Source organism: Saccopteryx bilineata, chromosome 12 (assembly GCF_036850765.1).
Source record: "Saccopteryx bilineata isolate mSacBil1 chromosome 12, mSacBil1_pri_phased_curated, whole genome shotgun sequence".
NCBI classification, from domain to species: domain Eukaryota; kingdom Metazoa; phylum Chordata; class Mammalia; order Chiroptera; family Emballonuridae; genus Saccopteryx; species Saccopteryx bilineata.
Window position 1 is genome coordinate 19,411,353 of NC_089501.1, and position 21,106 is coordinate 19,432,458.

General features: G+C 33.8%; 1 protein-coding gene across 16 annotated transcripts in view; it reads right to left on the reverse strand.

Moving 5' to 3' along the window:
- The window catches only part of TRDN (triadin), a 411,085-nt gene that overhangs the window by 26,128 nt on the left and 363,851 nt on the right, over positions 1-21,106 (reverse strand). For 7 of the 16 annotated variants that reach the window (XM_066248538.1, XM_066248533.1, XM_066248536.1 and 4 more), the window contains 6 exons: positions 10,296-10,325; positions 7,319-7,348; positions 5,559-5,606; positions 3,748-3,795; positions 2,265-2,282; positions 208-252 (listed from right to left, as the gene is read on the reverse strand). In XM_066248538.1, the coding sequence (XP_066104635.1) occupies positions 208-252; positions 2,265-2,282; positions 3,748-3,795; positions 5,559-5,606; positions 7,319-7,348; positions 10,296-10,325 (219 nt within the window). Of the gene's footprint in view, positions 1-207; positions 253-2,264; positions 2,287-3,747; positions 3,796-5,558; positions 5,607-7,318; positions 7,349-10,295; positions 10,326-21,106 lie in introns of all 16 variants that reach the window. The other 9 variants (XM_066248544.1, XM_066248542.1, XM_066248541.1 and 6 more) reach the window with 6 other exon arrangements.

The following is a 21,106-nucleotide window of genomic DNA, read 5'->3' on the forward strand; positions in this document are numbered from 1 at the left end:
ATATATGTTGGTTATAATATTTAGCAAAATGTTTAATTGTTAGCAATACCACAGTCCTATGTCAGATAAAATAGATTTTACAACAAAAACCACAGGACTAAGCACTCTCAGAAAATAAAATATAAAGCACTTTTATGCTTTGCTTTAATGCTCAAATTTACTGAAACTAGTAAATTAGGACAATATAAACCAAAAAAGCAAAAACACCTGTTTTTATAAGTAGAGATTCTTTCTCTTGCAGTTCAGCTTTTTCTAGAGAGAGAAATCAAAATTAACTAGGGATCTGCGGGGATTATGTGTATAGCAGGCTTTTCTTTTTTCTTATTTATAAGCTTGCAGACTATCCTCATTTATATGGGAAGCATGCCCCCAAAGTCATTTGCATGTAACTTGGAACACAGAAGCATATTTCTATAGAAACACATTAAAAACAAGGTCAGGTTCATTCTCAGGGCATCCTATAAGACAGTTGCGGAGGTACTAGTCCTCTTGGGGCCATGTGGTTTAAAAAGACGAAAGTAGAATATGACAAAGAGAGGAATAATAATAAGATAATTTTTTTTTTTTTTCTGAAGGTTGAGTCATTCCTTGCAGATATTTTAAAGTAGATGACATTTGCCTTTGGCATATTACAAGCTCCCTTTTTACCTCTCTGATTCCTTCTAGTTCACTTCTTGATGGGTCAGAAGCAATTTCGTGCTGGACATTTGTTTCTTGTTGAGAAGTTAACCTCGACCTGCCTTATTCCAGAAAGTAACACATTTGAATTTTTATTGTTCTGGACCTCACACATTGTCTTTCCAGGTAGTTAGAATTTCTCACAGATGAATGTTAAGTGTAGGACATGACAGATGAAATCAAAATTTATAATTAATATCCTTCTTAGGCCTCTGAAAAAATATTTAATTTTTTTTAAAAATTAGGAGATTTCTCTCTTTCATCAAAAGTAGAATTTCAAATGGAGCCAGGTAGGGCAGGATATTTTGAATAAAGTTGAGAATATTTAAAATAGCATTACCAAGCATTAACTCTTTCTAATCACCTCCAGGGTTAGTCCTCTTGAGTTGTTATTGATATTTACCTGTCTTTTGTTTATCTGACTCCTGAAGTTGGAAATGATCTAAAAGCACTACTAATTTTCCCCAACATGGTGCACCAACAGTGAAGGAGGTGGGAAGATGCGGGACTCATGCTGTGATGATTAAATTGGGTATATGTAAATTAGAATGGATAGCATTCAAGAATGAACTTTATGAATGTAGTTTACATAAATGTTAATATCACATAAGCATATAAAACAAAATTAAGAAGTTAATGTTCAAGTTATTAAACTGTAGTAGTAATAGCAATACAGCAGCATAATAAATTATAGTAATAATAATATTAAGTGTCTTTTAAAAAACATGCAGCAGTTTCTAGGATGGGTATTCTTAGGATCCATATTTTATAGCACATCTCTTGAACAACTTATGTAACTTCCTAGGTGTCTCCAAATTCATCTTTGGGCCTTGTCAACCCATTTTCATCCAGAAGCCAGAGAATATTTGACCTACAGCTACTTACACCTTCATCTGAGCTTCCATTTCACAAACATATGTCATTTAAGATCTTCATGATTTTGACACAATTGTGGACATATTTATTACATTTGTGATGGTGGTAATAAATGTTCACATTTTCCTGAGATGAACAGTCAGCTTTTAAAATTTTACAACTATAATAACTTCTGTATCACTCCTGAACAATAAATTGGCTGATTTTTAAGTCCATACTCATGAACAAATTCCATGATTTTAAAAAACAAATGGCAAAATGTTTATAATTTTATGAATTTATAAATACTAATGAATACATACAATATAATTAATGCTTCTTAAAGCAAACAAATTAAAACAATATGTAATTTATAATACTAACAATTGTACAGCATTTCTTTTTGTTGTTATTTATTATGTATGTTTAAAAGATGCTCATCTACCCTAACTTCGTAGTTATCTTTTATAAACAATATGAACTTACTGTTTTAATATTAATAATAGTGATACAGCTTGCAGATATTTCTTCTGTATAATTATATTTAACTATTAGTTAGTAGTGAAATAAAAAGATATTAAATCAAAGCCATAGCACTAACATTAATTTATCACCTATATAAGTATTTTAGTTGTAGACAACACTAAAAATAACAATTAAACTAAAAGCAAATTGTTAACGTTAAAATGACCAAGCAATACTTTTCAGGTTTTATTCTTTTCATCTCTTACTTGCTGGTTTAGGCTTGACTGTGGAGAATGGAGAAAAAAAATGCCATATTAATGAGTATAAACCATGGGAAACATAACTCTTTGACATTTGTACTTAACTTTCTTGGTTTTTAGATTTTCTTCTTAAGCCATTCCATTCTCTCTGAGCCCTATTATTTTGCTGTCAACAAATAAATTAATCACACTGCAAATAAAAAACTAAGGCACATGCAATGTATGTGAAATTTAAAACAATCAATGTATTTGGAACACAAATACATTGGGCTACTTTTTTCATAATCCGCAAATACCCATATAACTAAAGGAGATATTCAGGTGCCATATTAACACCTTAGGGTGAAAATTAGGGACACGTTAACTGAAATTTTGAGCTTAGGTAATGGTTTGAATAGAGTACAGCGGTCATACACGGTACTGTGAAATACCCTTATAGATTTCTTTTTTCTTTCTCATGTATAATAGTCTGTAATTTCTGTAAACAGTCCTTTCCTGAATTCTATTACATTTTCCTTTGAGATTTGTATTTAAGTCCTTATTATCATGATTATCTCAGTAGAAATAAATTACTTCACAGACTTTTTCCTTTTTAATTATTTTTAGTAAGAGATAGGACTCTGTTAATGATCAAGGTGAGTAGGATTTCTGTCATGGAAACAAATGAAGGAGATTCAGTGTTTTTAAAATGTCAAAAAGAGTGAACACTCTTCATTTTTACAAAAAAGAACTGCAACGACTTCTTTCCTTTTCTCACATAAAATAAAAAAGGATGGATTGTTTTTTCCTTTAATATTACATATACTACTGATCAATCTTTAGTGAAAGTTTCAAAAATTACACAACTATTGAGTTTTGGCCAGGTGACACACAGTAGGTAAAGCCATGACCTGGCACACCAGAGGTCATGGATTCGATCTTCAATCAGGGTACATACGAGAAGAATCAATAAGTACACAGCTAAATAGAACTAAGTGAAACAAAAAGTTGATGCATCTCTTTCTCTCTCTCCCTCACTTTCTCTCTCTCAACCTCTCTTTCAAGTCGATGAAAAAAATTATACAACCATGTAACTCTCTGTGGAGCTCTCATGAAAGGAAATTATTTCATATAATACATACATAACAGATAATTTTATTTTTTGTATCTTTAAATTTTGAAAAACTCTGGTTTGAAGATATGATTAAACACCTAAATAGTACATGATAATCAAAGCATTACATGGATTTCTTCATGGATTATATGTAAACTTCGGTCAACCACACTTTTAGAAAATAAAATTCTGTTACTCCGATTTCTCAGTGTTAATTCTTAATGAGTGTTAATTTTTATGGATTATAACTTTAGTTATTTACAAGAATTTAGAATCTTAGAATTTATGTACTAAAAGTCTACAAACTTCAGTGAAGATGTGTGTGTATATGTGTGTGTGTGTGTCTGCATAACAAAGAACTGATACATAGAAGAAAAATATAAAATATCTTTTTACCTGTTTTTTCTATTGTAGTAGCTTTTACCTGCTTGACAACTTTTTCTTCTGTGATAGGAAAAAATGTTATTATAAGCAGAAATTTTAAATGTGTCAGTACTAAACAATGACATATTTCAACCTTAATATTTTTTATTTCCTTTGAAATAACACCAATACTGAGAAAAAATTATATAGCCGTTTCCTTAACAAAACAAGTAAAGTCTTCTGTTTAAATTGGATGGGAGTACAAAGGAAACTTGTCCATCCACAGATGTCCTTTGCAGCTATCTTCTGTAAGAGTTTTCCTAATTCGAAACATCTCTTCCCCTGCCAAAACACTCTTTACCCTTTGTTTTTACTGTATTTCACAGGGTTTGTCTACATAGAAGTATTTTTTATAAAACATGTATCCCCTTTTCATTATTGAATTAGAATGAGAAGAATCAATTTTTTTTATCTTTGTTGTGCAAAATGCCTCCCGTGAACCCAGGATTAGCCTGGGAACTCAAATTTTTTTTATGGTATGAAGCTGGGGCAGGGCAAGAGTAGTCCGTTTATGGTTGTCTTCTGTTCTGTATGTTTGTATTGACGTAGTCATAGATTTATTTGTGTCAAAGAAGAGAGATTACTACAATGATCTTACATAACATAAAACTTTTCAAGTATTCAGCATGGGAGTCAATCATCTGGTCAATGGGAAACCTTTATTGGGAAACAGAATTTAGAGTCTAAATGCTATTACTGAAATAAGAGAAAGGTGTGGTTAGAGTATAATGCATCCGCCATATACTCCAAAGCTAAAATCGCCCATTCTCTCTGTAATTTCACCTCAAAATAACATCACAAACAGTGAAAAAAATAATGGGCTTTCATTATTCTTTAAAAATTATTTCTAAGGTTTTGCTTATGCTGATATAGATAGTTCTTCTCTCCTTCCCACACTTCAGCTCTGCTTTCTTTATTCCTATGGTTTCTGTTGTTGATGTCTCATGTTTTTTAAAATATACATAAATAAAATCATCCTGACTCAAACTCATAGTAAATAGGTTCTTTAAAGTAAAATTGCAAAAAAATGTAAGCAAAAGTTTTCCTAACATATGTTTAGAAACAGTATGTTTTTAACTTTTTAAAGATTCTGGACAAACTATATTCATAACGTTGAATAAAAAATTTAGCATGGAATGAAGGGCAAAATTCTACAGAATAACTGAGGCTAGGAGCAGCCTCATAATTAAATTTTTCTTTAATTAGCTTAAATTTTCTTAGCTTAGCTTAATTAGCTTAGTTTTTCTTCTTAAATAAAAACTAATTAATAAATTCATCTTGGTTACTTCTATATTTATGTTTACAAACAGAACACATTAGCTTACTTCTACTTTGTCCACAATGTAACACCATGAATGAAAAGAAAGGAAGGGAGATGAAGATGCAGTCAGGAAGAAAGGAGGAAAAGATGTAGGGAGAGATGTTGAACACCTTTTTTTGTTTTGCAGTCTAAGATGGTCATGTTTGAATGAGCCACTCTGAATTACAAGTTTTTTTCTAAGGATGTTTTGCCCCAAACAGAACAAGACAAAATAATATATAGGGTTCATTTAACTCAGTACTAATGATGATATGCTTGTGCTAGCTGTGAAGTAGGTTGGAACTGGTCATGTTCTCAGTATAAAAAACATTGTGAAGATGACTAAAATGAGATGTTCTAGAATCTGAATGACTCAAGACATGAATCCTAATAACTTTATAATGACTCTAACTAAGCTCTTCATCCTGTTAAAACTAGAACATTTACAGGCAATTTGGTATTACAGATAGCACTTGCAAAATACCTGGTTTTGTATGAGAAATGATCTTTTCCAGTTTCACTGTGTCTCTTTCTAAAAAAAAAAAAAATCTTTTCAGGTGTTCAGCTTAATAACCTAATATACAGTGAATTTTCTCTATGACTTGGGCCAATAATTTAAGTAGAAGATTTCAACAACTGTGGCCATGGAGGAAAACTGTTCCTAAGTTTTCTGTTCATCCTGTTTACATAAAAACCTTATAGGCCTTGGTTGCATAAAACCTATATAACAAAAAATTTTAATTACAATTAAGAACCCATAATATCCAAAGATCAGGCTATAATAAAAGCATCTGTGTAAAACAGAAGACTTAGGCAATGGTTGAAACAGTATATGAAGTAATATGAAAATGTATATAATTAAAAATATTTCAAGAATTTTTTGTAAAAATATTATATATGAATATTATAGATTAAATCCATATATATGCTGTGTATTTGGTATTTGAGTTTTTTGCAGATGAAGCTAAAAAGTAACTTTCATTTAAAAGAAATAATAAATCAATTAAGTCACTGCTAAACTACACCATTTAACAATAATAAATAAGTTTTAAATGGTGTTAGGACTAACTAGAAGTTTTAAACGGTATTAAGTTTTCACTTAAAAAAGGAAAGGAGGAATAGAAGATATCTATGATCCTTTCACATTAAAATACATATTTTTATAAGAGCAATTAGATGTAAGCTTATAATCAGTTGCTCAGTAAGATCTAGTAAGAACTAAATATAATATATATATGGATATGGAGTCTTAAAGTTGTTGATACTGAAAAATCCTACTGTGTACTATTTTATAATGAAGGAATCACTTTCATAGAGCCTGCAGGTTTTTGTAACTTGCCTTAGGTAAATAGCTAGTTGGTACCAGAACTAGGACATAAACATGAAATTGCAATGTAAACTTGGAAAGATCACCTTGACTTTAGGTCAATGTTACTTCTTAATAAAATGATTGATAGTCTAAGACAATCTCTTACTGGAGCATCCAGGATTTTGAGTAAATCATATATTGGCGGAATCCTAGCTCCAATATTTATTAACTTGAAAATCTTGAAAAAATAACAATATCTGAACTTGGTCTATTGAATTGTTTCCACAGATACTAAATGTTAGAAATAATTGCCATGCATCATCTCTCTCATAGTCATATGATGAAAATAAAAATCCTATACAAGCCCTGGCCGGATAGCTCAGTTAGTTAGAGCATCGTCCTAGAGCACTGAGGTTGCTGATTCAATTCCCCTGTCAGGGCACATATAGGAGCAGCTTGATGTTACTACCACCCACACTCTCTACCTTCCTCTCGCTTTCAAAAAATAAATGCTACCCCTGAACTCATTGCAGCTGTTTAATAATTATTAACTATATATAACAATAATTCCTGTTGTATTTTCCTTCAAATCTCAGTAGTGTATGATTTCGTGATTTTATTACTCTGGTGTGTCTTCAGAAAGAAACCTGCAAATTAAACATGATCACATTTGATTTTGAAGAATCCCAAGGAATGCCTCCTAAAAACCAGAGTCTATGCTGAAGCCCACTTAAACCCATATTTTTGCCTATGGGATATAGCCATTCTCAACGAATCCAGTACTATAAAACCATACTGATCAATGAAGGAGGAAAAATAATGAGGATCCGGGAGACTGTGTAGGTGTTAAGCCACTGGTAGGCGTTAAGCCTCTCTTACTTCTCAAATGAAGACAATACCATCTTTATCAATTTAAGAATAAAACAAAATGATACCTGATTTTGTTTCCTTTTTAGCTTGTGGCTCTGAAGGGAAAACAAAAGGCAGACATTTTTAAAGCTGAAAAAGAAAACTAAAACACAGATTCATTTTTAGAAATTATTTTGTTTACAATAATTGAAAATATAGAATTGCATTAAAAATAACTCCAGTTTCATGTTAGTTTCTTAATGTTGGACTATTAAACATGCCATATACTAAATTGTTATTGCTAGTTGATTTTAACCTGAAATTTCTGTTTTCTCAAGACGACTGCTATGGAGGATAGATCTAATGTCAGCATAAGATAAATAATTTGACATAGATAAAATTGGGTACATATGATTTAACAATTTAGACAAAGAATGTTATGGCTAGAATTGTGTCCCATCGAAAGATATGTTGCAGTCCTAAACCTCAGTACCCCAGAATGTGACCTTATTTGAAGAAGGATTGTTGCAGATGTTACTAGTTTAGGAAAGACAAAGTCATACTGGAGCAGAGCGGGACCTTAATCCAATCAGACTGATGTTCTTAGAAGACAAGGAAAAGAGAAACAGAGATAGAAACATACAGGAAGAAGATAGCTATGTGCTGATGAAGACAGAGATTGGAGTGATGCTTCTATAATCCAAGTGACACCAAGGATTTCTGGTAAACACCAGAAGCTAGAAATGGTAAGAAAAAATTCTCCTCTAAAGGCTTCAAAAGAAGTGTGGCTCTGCTCACATCTTGAATTTGGACTTGTGTAGAACTATGAGAGAATACGTTTTTATTGTTTTAACTTATCCAGTTTGTGGTACTTTATTTCAGCCATCCAGGAAAACTAATAATTTTGGTACTGGGAAGTGGGATGAGTTGAATAATGGGTTGAGATGAAAATTTTTGAGGCACTTGATATAAAACGCTTAGATGGCCTTGAAAAGTCTATTGGTAGAAAATTGACATTAAAGACCATTCTACTGAAGATTCAGAAAGAGTTGAGGGGGGCTATAGAGAAAGCTTCTGTCTCCTTAGAGAACACATAGGTCATCATTAACAGAACACTGTTAGCAATAAGAATTTTAAATGTACTTCTGGTGAGGTCTCAGAAGCAAACGGGGAACATGTTATCTGATACTGGAGGAATGGTGATCTTTGTAACAAAGTGGCAGAGAACTTGGCTGCATTGTGTTCTTCTGTTAGTTAGAAGGTGGGATTTGTAAATGAATTGCACAGATATTTTGCTGAGGAAGTTTCCAAGCAAAGTGTGAAAGGATCTGCCTGATTTCTTCATGCTGCTTATGAGAAAATGTGAAAGGGAAGATATGTTGAGGCATGAACTGCTAAGTAAAAGGAACAAGCATTTGATTTGGAAAACTTTCAGCCTATCTAAATAGAGTGCAATAGTGTGGCTGGAGAAACTTTTGCTAAAGTGGGTATAGAAATGTGTGACTCATGAATCCAACCCACCATCTAAGCAGAAGGCAGCAATAGTGATGTGTGGCCCAGGAAAGGAGGAACCTCCTTAATGGCTTGGACCCGCATTAACTGAACTCAAAACTGGTCAGGATTTTGAGAATATACAAGCAGAGGCAATGCAGCCTGGATAAAAAGAAACAGATATGGTCAGAAATAAAATTAAAAAGACAACTTCAAGGGCAGAACAATGGATTTAAACCTGGGCTGATCAGCCCTCCTGAGGTAGAGAGGGCAGGCCTGCCACCCAGGTGAGCCTAGAGGGCAGAGATACACCCTATGAGGCCTAGTGGATACGGCATTAAGCCAAAGAGGATTTTCTCAGCCTTTGACATTTAAAGAAATTTTCTCTGCTATGTTTTAGATTTACTTGGAACCCATGGCTCTTTTTTGTTGTTGTTTTTCTCTCTTTCCAATTTCTCCCTTTGGAAATGGAAATATCTATCCATTTCCTGTACCACTATTTTATTTTCGAAGCAGTAATTTGTTTTCTGATTTTATATAAAGAAGAATTTCCTGCAGGAAGAATCATACCCCAAGTTTCACCTATTACTGATTTACATAATGAGATTTGAGACTTTGAATTGATGAAATTTTGGATTTAGAGTTGATGTGAAATGGATAAGCCTTAAAGATTGTAGAATAGGGTAAATGTATTTTGCACCATGTAAAACATGAATTTGGGTAGGGAACAGAGAGTAAGCTTCTATGTATTGATTTGTGTCTTCCAAAGAGACAAGTTGGAGTCCTAACTCCCAGTACTTTAGAATGTGACCTTATTTGGCAATAGGGTCATTGATTGAATATGACAGCCATTCTCATAAGAAAAAGGAGAAAGTGCAAAGATAGAGACATAAAGAGAGACTATGTCCATGTGATGAGATTGGAGTGGTGCTTCCTCAAGCCAAGGAACATATGATTACAGGCAAACACCAGAAGCCAGAGATGTACTGATTGATTCTTCCCTACAAGTTTCAAGAAACCATGTCCCTGTTGACACCTTGATTTCAGACCTATATCTTCTAGAACTATGATAAAATAAATTTGTGTTGTTTTAAGTCACCCTGTTTGCGATATTTTATTATAGCAGGTTTATAACCCTAACACAGTTAGGAAATATGAACCAAAATTTTAACTATTATGAGAATATGATTGCTCTTTGTTCTTTTAAAAACATTACTGTTGACTATTCCAGTCCTCGGAAATGTTTATCTCACTCAGGACCCTCCTTAACAAGAGAAGAGTCTGATAGAATATGTATGTCCTATATCAGCAAATAAAATCAACAAAAATAGTGGATTTGTAGACCTGAACTCCAGTAGTCCAATTTTTAAAAAAATATAAATTTCTTAGGGGTCTCTCCCTGTCCCCAAAAACAGGTAGTACAAAATATGCACTATGTTTGTTTTATTTTTAAAAAGTAGGTCAAGGATAAAATTTTAGTATAATACTTATACTATGATAAAACATTTACAAAGATATATTATGATATAAATATGGAATACAAATATAAATTTGTACATAAAATATACCTACCTGGTTTCTCTTCCTTTTTTACTTGTGGCTCTGAAAATATATATGTATTGTAATAATGATTATTATATATTATGATATTATATTATTATTTATTTCTTAGATTCATGCATACAGGGATGAGAAAACATAGGATTACAGTAGTTCATATAAAACTAATGCAATAATAAAAATATTAATACAAGAATAAACTCTGATTTATGTACTCACAACTGTAAACCTACTTTTCTTCATCCTATTTCTTTTACATATTATTTAATTTTTAAATATGCCATGTTAAGTCTTCTTTTTTTAATTGCAGCAAATTACTACAAACAAACAAAAAGTTCTTCTTTATCAATCACAAGAGTTATTTTGAGAAAAAAAGTAAACAAATTTTTAATAAGAAGTTAATTAAAGGTACTGGTTTGTACCTCCAGTGAATAAAGGATGAAGAAAATTTTAGCATAGCCTATATTCAGAAGAATACTTAGAATAATAGGTACATTATTTACACAAAATAATTAAGTCTTAGATTTAAGCAAAAATACCAACAATGGCATCATAAAATGATTAAATGCATGTATTTAAAATTTGTCTTATCTATTAATTTAGGTATGCACATAGCCTGTATGGAGGATTAGGCTTTACCTCTTTGATGAGAAAAAGTTCAAAAAGAAATTATTAAAGACTGAGTCATTCAATTCTTATTGAGTTTCATTGAATATAATAGAACATTATAAATTTGAAAATCAACATCAAACAATATAGACTCCAGCTATTCTTCTCTATTGAAATTTTATAGGATATATAACTTAATGTTCATTGCAAGTTAATTAAAATAATTTTAGTAATAAAGCTCTTATTTTAATTTCACTGTACTATTAAAAATAATTTGCTCTCATACTCTTGTGTTCAATGTTAACTTTTTAATTTTATATTAAGATTGAATGCATAGTTTCTTTCTGAGATATTACTTTTAACTCTTAAATATGCAAGATGAAAAATCCAGGACAATTAACTTTATTTCCATTAACATTATCACCATATTATCTGTCCCAGTGTAATACTTTAAAAAATGATTGCTGCTGAATTTGTAATTTCTTTTGAGTAAAAATATATCCTTTGCATTTATGGCATGAAGAACGTTAGTGAATGGGGTCAGTGAATTTACTGTGAAAGGTTAGAGAGTACATATTTTTTATTTGGAGCTATATTATCTGTTGCAACACAGAAGCATTCATAAACAATATGTAAATGAACAGAAATGGCCCTGGCCGGTTGGCTCAGCGGTAGAGCGTCGGCCTAGCGTGCGGAGGACCTGGGTTCGATTCCCGGCCAGGGCACACAGGAGAAGCGCCCATTTGCTTCTCCACCCCTCCGCCGCGCTTTCCTCTCTGTCTCTCTCTTCCCCTCCCGCAGCCAAGGCTCCATTGGAGCAAAGATGGCCCGGGCGCTGGGGATGGCTCTGTGGCCTCTGCCTCAGGCGCTAGAGTGGCTCTGGTCGCAACATGGCGACGCCCAGGATGGGCAGAGCATCGCCCCCTGGTGGGCAGAGCGTCGCCCCTGGTGGGCGTGCCGGGTGGATCCCGGTCGGGCGCATGCGGGAGTCTGTCTGACTGTCTCTCCCTGTTTCCAGCTTCAGAAAAATGAAAAAAAAAAAAAAAAAAATGAACAGAAATGTCTGTGTTCCATAGGACTTTATTTTCAGAAACTAGTGGCCAGTGTAAAAGCCAATGTTTGTTAAACTTTGCCATATGCATAATCAGTTTTAATTTTCTTTTTATATCTCAATAAAAATTGTGACAGTAAAAAAAACAACAACCCCAAACTACCTTCCTTTGATTCTGTGTTCTCTTATACTTGTCATCTAATACCCTTCCACAACGGCTCAACTCAGCTTCTTAAGAATGTCATCTGTACTTGCTTTTTGTTCACCTCTTGACTCTCATTTCATCATTAATTCACTATAATCTAACTTCTGTTCCCAACATTCTATCCATCAGGCCTCTCTGATCACCAAGTCTCCCCTATTTGCCAAGACCAATGAGTATATCCAACCATATTGATCACTTTCTTCTTTTTAAATCCTTGTTCAGTTGGTTTCTATAAGAAAAAACATAATGTGTTCTATTGTAATAGAATAAATACTAGTACTGCTTTCTTTACTCTTGAAAGTATGTTAGTGACTTCTACTTCTCGCTAAGATGAAGCAGTGGAGATCTATTTAATTTTCACACTTGAAACTATAGAAAAGAGACAAAATATATAAAACAATTGTTTTAAAGATATGGACATCAGACAACAAAGGACATTGGTCCTTCATGATGGAAAACAAAGTGTGCCCTGTCATTCTTCCAGCTTCACGGCCTGAGAGGTTTACAAAGCCTCAGTGAATGATGGAGCTGAGTTGAAGAGATGGAACTGGGAATCTCGAAAGGCCAAAATAAGTCAGAGAAATATAGAGAGTTCTAGAAAGAAATGGATAAAGTTTTGGAGATTTGTAGAGACCCTCTTAATTCTTGAGAAGAGCATTGACAAGCACATGCATACAAGGATACTATCCAAGGCCTGGAAAACAAACAATGGAAAGAATACTATAGCTTTTCACAATAGATCCTGAGTTAGATAGTGTTAGACCTCCAATTTTATTCTTTTTCTTCAATAATGTGTTGGCTGTTCTAGATTGTTCCCATTCCATTTACACTTTGTTAATATTCAAACAATACCTTGCTGGGATTTTGATGGAGATTTTAGTGACTCTATATATCAAGTTGGAAAGAATTGACATTTTAAGCAATATAGAATCCACAAACGTGGAATATATCTCCATTTATTTATATCTATTTTTTTCCATCAGAGTTTTCTTCCCTTTGCCTTTTATTTGACTGACTTCTACTTTGGGCTCAGTCAAGCTACCTCTTCCTTTGAAAGTTTTATCTGATGTGGTTGGATTGTTTTCTCTTTTTGTGTCAACATTAAATTGTTAGATCTCTCGATCGTTATTTAACCACTATCTAGTGTAAATATTAACTTAAGAGAATGCCTCCTCTGCTAGACAATAAGGTATTTGTGAACTGAGTTCATGAGTATCTGTCACTGAATCTAGAGAACTGTTACAATGCCTAATACATGGTTACATGACAGGCACCCAGTTATTGTTATTTTAATAAATAAATGAAATACTTAATGAAAACAAAAGAATGTAAATAAAGAAATTGATCAAAGGAAAATAAAGGTAGAAAAATATATGTTCAAGAATTATATTAGAACACATAAACACATGCTATAATTACTACCCACCATCTTTGACTTGATAAGAGCATTTGCCTCTACTTTTTGGTATTCAGGCAAAGATAAAAAATGCCATTAATTATACAATTCACAATGTTTAAAAGAAGCACAATAATTCTTGATAGTGATACCTGAGATAATTTTTTTATGGGTTCTCAGGGGAAAAGGGGATTTTATAATATAGTGAATAGCATCTTTAACAATATTTTTACCCTAAATATATAAATTTTTTCATAGGACTCCAACCACTGCTTTCAATATGGAACAATGACACTATACTAAGTTCAATAAGATAAATATTACTTTAAATCTAAGCAGTATGGCACAGTTATACAGCTATATACTCTGCCTGAACATGAGAATAAAATTAGAGTTGTAGAAACTATATAGTAGTATTTGGAGGATCGGCCAGTCAAGTTTCTTTTTGACAATGCACCACTATGTTCATTGCAGCATTATTTACAATAGCCAAGATATGGAATCAACCAAGGTGTCCATCCATAGATAAATGGATAAAGAAATGAGATGCATATACACAATGGAATATTATACAACCATAAAAAACAATGAAATCTTAGTATTTGTGACAACATAAATATTATTCTAAGAGAAATAAATCAGACAGAGAGACATACTGTATAATTGCATTATATGTAAAATCTTTAAAAAAAATAAATGAACAAACAAACTCAGAACAGAGAACAAAATGACTTTGGCCAGATGTGATAGTGGGGAAGGAGTTATGTGGATGAGTGAAAGGGGAAGAGAGTAAGATGCATAAATTGTCAGTTATAAAAACAGTTATGGGAATATAAAGGCACAGCATAAGGAATAGAGTTAATAATACTGTAATAACTATGTGCCCTGCTAGGTGGATACTATAATTATTGGGGCGATCACTTTGTAAAATATATGTATAAAAATAAGAAAGAAAAGAAAAAAAGGAAATTAGATGATTACTAAGATATCATCCAAGTCCAAAACTATATATTCATGCTAAATATTAATTTAATTCTTTATTTTTGTTTGTTTGTTTTTTTCTGAAGCTGGAAACGGGGAGCAGTCAGACAGACTCCCGCATGCACCAGATTGGGATCCACCCGGCACGCCCACCAGGGGGCGATGCTCTGCCCATCTGGGGCATTGCTCTGTTGCGACCAGAGCCATTCTAGCGCCTGAGGCAAAGGCCATAGAGCCATCCCCAGAGCCCGGGACATCTTTGCTCCAATGGAGCCTCAGCTGTGGGAGAAGAAGAGAGAGACAGAGAGGAAGGAGAGGGGGAGGGGTGGAGAAGCAGATGGGTGCCTCTCCTGTGTGCCCTGGCCGGGAATAGAACCTGGGACTTCCACACACCAGGCCGACACTCTACCACTGAGCCAACCGGCCAGGGCCTATTAATTTAATTCTAATCAGTAAATCATTTATTGAGAAGACACAGTTTAGATAAAAATCAACCTGAAATGTTGCACCATGATTTTTGGCTCTGTTGCTCTCTGGTGATTCTCTTTATCCAACTTCAGATAAATTTTTTGCTGTGGGATTCACATTTAAGTCTCTGAGAAGATTAGCAAACTTTATTTCTAAGACCTATGATTGTGTTCCAAATACAATATATCTATTTAGTACAGAGCAGATGTTGGCTCTGCAGTAAATATAAATCTTAGCCAGAAAAAAATAAAAACTATCTAACAGACACTTTACCTTTTAAATTGACTTGAAGATTAATATCTAAACATTGTACCATGTATACTCAATAAACCATTTGGAGGATGCAAAAAAATATCATGAGAACTTTTATAAAATGCTTGAATCAGTTCCAAAATCACATTTCATTTTACTAGATGCCATTATTACTCAGTTACATGTTTTATAAATTTTCTAATCTTTTAATTAAAATTAAAGTAGAAGAAATATCAATACATAAAATGTATTATAAAACTCTAAAGTAAAATGTTTTCTGATCTGTATACAAATTCATGTAAACATATGTTTCTTTTTCTTATTTTTTCTATAGAGGTATTCTTATGTAGGGCAGTCTCAATTGTCTAATTTATAAAGTTTCCTGTTTTAAACAATAAAATGGTGTTATTTATCTAATGATCAGAAGTATATTTTTTTAGATTTAGTAAAAAATGATGTGAGGTTTAGCATTATTTATGTGGTGTTGAAAATCAGGGAAAGAAACTACAATTAATACTTGAAATTGCCCTTTAACTTTCTAAAAGCCATTTGATAAACAAAAAAAATAACTCTGACAATTGGAATTACAGTTTTGGAAAGAATTTAAATTTCATGTTAAAATAGACAAAAATGCTGTCTAGTAGATAATAAGTAAAAATGTTGTTCATTTTCTTCCATATTAAAAGCAGCAATACCTGATAGTATGACAAGATAGTGTTTGGAATGTTCTTTAAAGTCTGTGACTGATGTGACCTCCTACATTCATGAACCCAATGAAACTTCTACAGGGTGTCCTTGGGTTATGGCAGTCTCGACATACAATGTATTGAGTTAGCGATGCTCACTCCCATAAAAACTTTAAAAAATTGAGACGTGAGTATTTCGGCTTAAGCTATTAGTGTAATCATTAAGGACTATGTGGGCAAGCTAGTTTGGTTGCTCATAGCAGAAGAATATGCAGTAATGCAGCATATGAGTGAGGGGTTTGGTGTCCACCAGTATGCTTATCTATGCCATTTTGTACTGTTAAAAGTGCAAGTGTTCCATTTGTGTTAGGCCGCAGTGGTTGGCAAACTCATTAGTTAACAGAGCCAAATATCAACAGTACAACATTAAAAATTTCTTTTGAGAGCCAAATTTTTTAAACTTAAACTATACAGTATAGGTAGATACATTGTTATTATAACCTGTGCACCCATGGAATTTTGTGGAAGAGCCATACTCAAGGGGCCAAAGAGCCGCATGTGGCTCACAAGCCATGGTTTGCTGACCACTGAGCTAGAGTATGTTTTGACTTACACCAAAAGTCAGGTTATGTCACTGTTGTAGGAATGGGACACTGTCATAACCCGAGAACCTCCTCTATACAGAAATGGTATTTCATCCTCATTGGTTTTGGATTATGCTGTATTCTAGGCACTAATTATTTTCTTAATTTTTTAAAAATTTTATTTAGACGATTTTAATGGGGTGACATTGATCAATAAGAGTACATAGATTCAGAGAAATCATCTCTAGATCATTTTGACATTGATTATGTTTTATACCCATCACCCAAAGTCAAATAGTTCTCTGTCACCCTTTCTTTGGTTTTCTTTATGCCCCTCCCCACCCTCCAAACCCCTTGCTCTCCTATCTTCCCTCCCCCTGGTAACCACTGTCCATTTTGTGTCCCACCTATGTATGGAATCATACAGTTCTTAATTTTTTCTAATTTACTTATTTCACTCAGTATAATGTTATCAAGGTCCATCCATGTTGTAAATGATCCGATGTCATCATTTCTTATGGCTGAGTAGTACTCCATAGTATATATGTACCACATCTTTATCCAATCATCTATTGAAGGGCTTTTTGGTTGTTTCCATGTCTTGACCACTGTGAACAATGCTGCAATAAACATGGGGCTGCACGTGTCTTTATGTCCATTATTTTTTAGTTTTGGGGGTATATAACCAGTAGAGGGATTGCTGGGTCATATAGTAGTTCTATTTTAATTTTTTGAGGAACCACCATACTTTCTTCCATAATGGTTGTACTACTTTATATTCCCACCAATAGTGAATGAGGATTCCTTTTTCTCCACAGCCTCTCCAACACTTGTTGTTACCTGTCTTGTTGATAATAGCTAATCTAACAGGTGTGAGGTGATATCTCATTGTAGTTTTGATTTGTATTTCTCTAATAGCTAGTGAAGATGAAGATCTTTTCATATATCTATTGGCCATTTGTATTTCTTCCTGGGAGAAAGTCAGTTCATTTATTTCCTCTTCCCATTTTTTTTCTTTTAATTTTATTGAGAGAATTTTTTTAAATTTTTATTTATTCATTTTAGAGAGGAGAGAGAGTTAGAATGAGAGAGAGAGAGAGAAAGAGAGAGAGAGAGAGAGAGAAAGGGGGGAGCAGCAGGAAGCATCAACTCTCATATATGCCTTGACCAGGCAAGCCCAGGGTTTTGAACCGGTGACCTCAGTGTTCCAGGTCAATGCTTTATCCACTGCGCCATCACAGGTCAGGCTCTTCCCATTTTTTATTGGATTGTTTGCTTATCTGTTGTTGAGTTTTTTGAGTTCTTTGTATATTTTGGATATTAGGCCTTTATCTGTGCTGTTGTTTGAAAATATCATCTCCCATTTAGTTGGCTGTCTGTTTGTTTTGTTGTCAGTTTCTCTTGCTAAGCAAAAGCTTCTTAGTCTGATGTAGTCCCATTCATCTTTACCTTCACCTCCCTTGCCTTTGGAGTCAAATTCATAAAGTGCTCTTTATGGCCAAGGTCCATGAGTTTAGTAGCTATGTTTTCTTCTATGTAGTTTATTATTTTAGGTCTTATATTTAGATCTTTAATCCATTTTGAATTAATTTTGGTACAAGGGAACAAACTGTAGTTGAGTTTCATTCTTTTGCATGTGACTCTCCAGTTTTCCCAGCACCATTTATTGAAGAGGCTTTCTTCTCTCCATTGTGTGTTTTTGGCTCCTTTATTGAAGATGATTTGACCATATATATGTGGTTTTATTTTTTGGCTTTCTATTCTGTTTCATTGGTCTGAGTGTATCTTTTTCTGCCAATACAGTGCTGTTTTGATTATCGTGGCTCTATAATATAATTTGATGTCAGGTATTGTAATGCCCTCCGCTTTGTTTTTTTTTCTTAGGATTACTTTGGCTATTCGGGGTTTTTTATAGTTTCATATAAACCTGATGATTTTTGTTCCATTTCTTTAAAAAATGACATTGGAATTTTGATGGAAATTGCATTAAATTTGTATATTGCTTTGGTAATGGGGTCATTTTGACTATATTTATTCTTCCTGATTAAAAATAAAAAATATTTTTTCATTTCACTTTATATTTTTTGATTTCCCTTAACAATGCTTTGTAGTTTTCATATATAGGTCCTTTACATTCTTTGTTATGTTTATTCCTAGGTATTTTATTTTTTTGTTGTTGCAACCATAAAAGGGGTTATTTTTTTAGTTCATTTTCTGATGTTTTATTGTTGGCATATAGGAAGGCTATAGACTTCTGTATATTAATTTTGTATCCTGAGACCTTACTGTATTGGTTTATTGTTTTGAATAGTCTTTTTGTGGAGTCTTTGGGGTTTTCGATGTACAGGATCATATCATCTGCAAAAAAGTGAAACCTTTACATCTTCTTTCCCAATATGAATGCCTTTTATTTCTTTCTCTTGTCTGATTGCTCTGGCTAGAACTTCCAGCACTATGTTGAATAAGAATAGAGAGAGTGGGAAAACTTGTCTTGTTCCTGATTTTAGAGAAAAAGTCTTCATTTTTTTGCTATTTAATATGATGTTAGCTGATGGTTTGTCATAAATGGCCTTTATTATGTTGAGATATTTTCTTTCTACACCCATTTTTTGAGTGTTTTAAACATAAAATGATGTATTTTATTGAATGCTTTTTCTGCATCTATTGATAGGATCATATGGTTTTTGTTCTTTGTTTTGTTGATATGATGTATCACAATAACTGTTTTACGTATGTTGAACCATCCTTGTGATTCTGAGATGAATCCCACTTGATTATGATGAGTTATTTATTTATTTATTATATTTTTGTATTTTTCTGAAGCTGGAAACGGGGAGGCAGTCAGACAGACTCCCGCATGCACCCGACTGGGATCCACCTGGCATGCCCACCAGGGGGCGATGCTCTGCCCATCCGGGGCATCGCTCTGTCATGACCAGAGCCACTCTAGCGCCTGGGCCAGAGGCCAAGGAGCCATCCCCAGTGCCCGGGCCATCTTTTGCTCCAATGGAGCCTCGGCTGCGGGAAGGGAAGAGAGAGACAGAGAGGAAGGAGAGGGGGAGGGGTGGAGAAGCAGATGGGCGCCTCTCCTGTGTGCTCCGACCAAGAATTGAACCAGGGACATCCACACACCAGGCTGACACTCTACCACTGAGCCAACCGGCCAGGGCCGAGTTATTTTTTTAATGTGTTGTTGTATTCAATTTCTAGTATTTTGTTTAGGATTTAAGCATCTGTATTCATTAGAGATATTGGTCTGTAGTTTTCTTTTTTTGTGTTGTCCTTGCCAGGTTCTGGTATGAGGGTTACGTTGGCCTCATAAAATGTGTTTGGAAGTACTGCTTCTTCAATTTTTTGGAAGACTTTGAGTAGAATTGGAACCAAGTCTTCTTTGAATGTTTGATAGAATTCACTAGTATAGCTGTCTGGCCCTGGACTTTTATTTTTGGGGAGATTTTTTATAGTTGTTTTTATTTCCTCCCTGCTTACAGGTCTGTTTAGGCTATCTACTTCTTCATAACTGAGTCTAGGACAGGGGTCTCAAACTCAACTCAGCATGTGGGCCGCAGAGCAAGATCACAGCTGTTCGGCGGGCTGCACTAGGTCTACAAAAGGCAACTATTATGCAACACTTTTCTCACTGCAGTTGAAAACAAAAAAAAATCAGTACAACAAGCACAATCGTACATGCAGTTTACTCAGTGTCACAAAACGACCAGAAACTGTAGTTCGCATCACAACTGCTGTTAACTAAGCTAATATCTAGCTAGGATGCTAGAGAAATGAAAAATACAAGTAGGCCCCTAGTCTTACTTAATTTTATCCAAAATATTTTGAACTTCGTGGATTAGTCTGCGGGCCGCACAAAATTGTTCGGCGGGCCACATGCGGCCCGCAGGCCGCTAGTTTGAGACCCCTGGTCTAGGAAGATTGTATTGTTCTAGGAATTTATTCATTTCTTCTAGATTGTTAACTTTGGTGGCATATAGTTTTTCATAGAATTCTTCAATAATTCTTTGTATATCTATGATATCTGTGGTTATTTCTCCTCTTTCATTTTGGATTTTGTTTATATGAGTCCTTTCTCTTTTTTTCCTTAGTGAGTCTTGTCAAGGGTTTGTCAATTTTGTTGATCTTTTCAAAGAACTTATATACTTTGGTGTTCCTTGGTTTGGTGCATATATATAAGAAGTCTTACATCTTCTTGATTCAATGTCCCGTTTATCATTATGACTTGACCATCTTTGTCTCTGATTACTTTTGCTGTCTTGTAGTCAGCACTGTTAGATATGAGTATGGCTAAACCTGCTTTTCTTTGGATGTTATTTGCTTGAAGAATCATTTTCCAGCCTTTCACTTTGAATTTATTTTAATCCTTGTAGCTTATATATGTTTCTTGAAGGCAGCATACTGTTTGATTTCTTTTTAAGATCCATTCTGTTACTTTGTCTTTTTATTGGTAAGTACAATCCATATATATTTAGTGTAATTATTGGCACTTGATGGTTTCCTATTGCCATTTTATATATTGCTTTCTGATAGCTCTGTATCTTGTTTGGTTCTTTTGTTTTTCTGTCATTTGTTTTTGTTT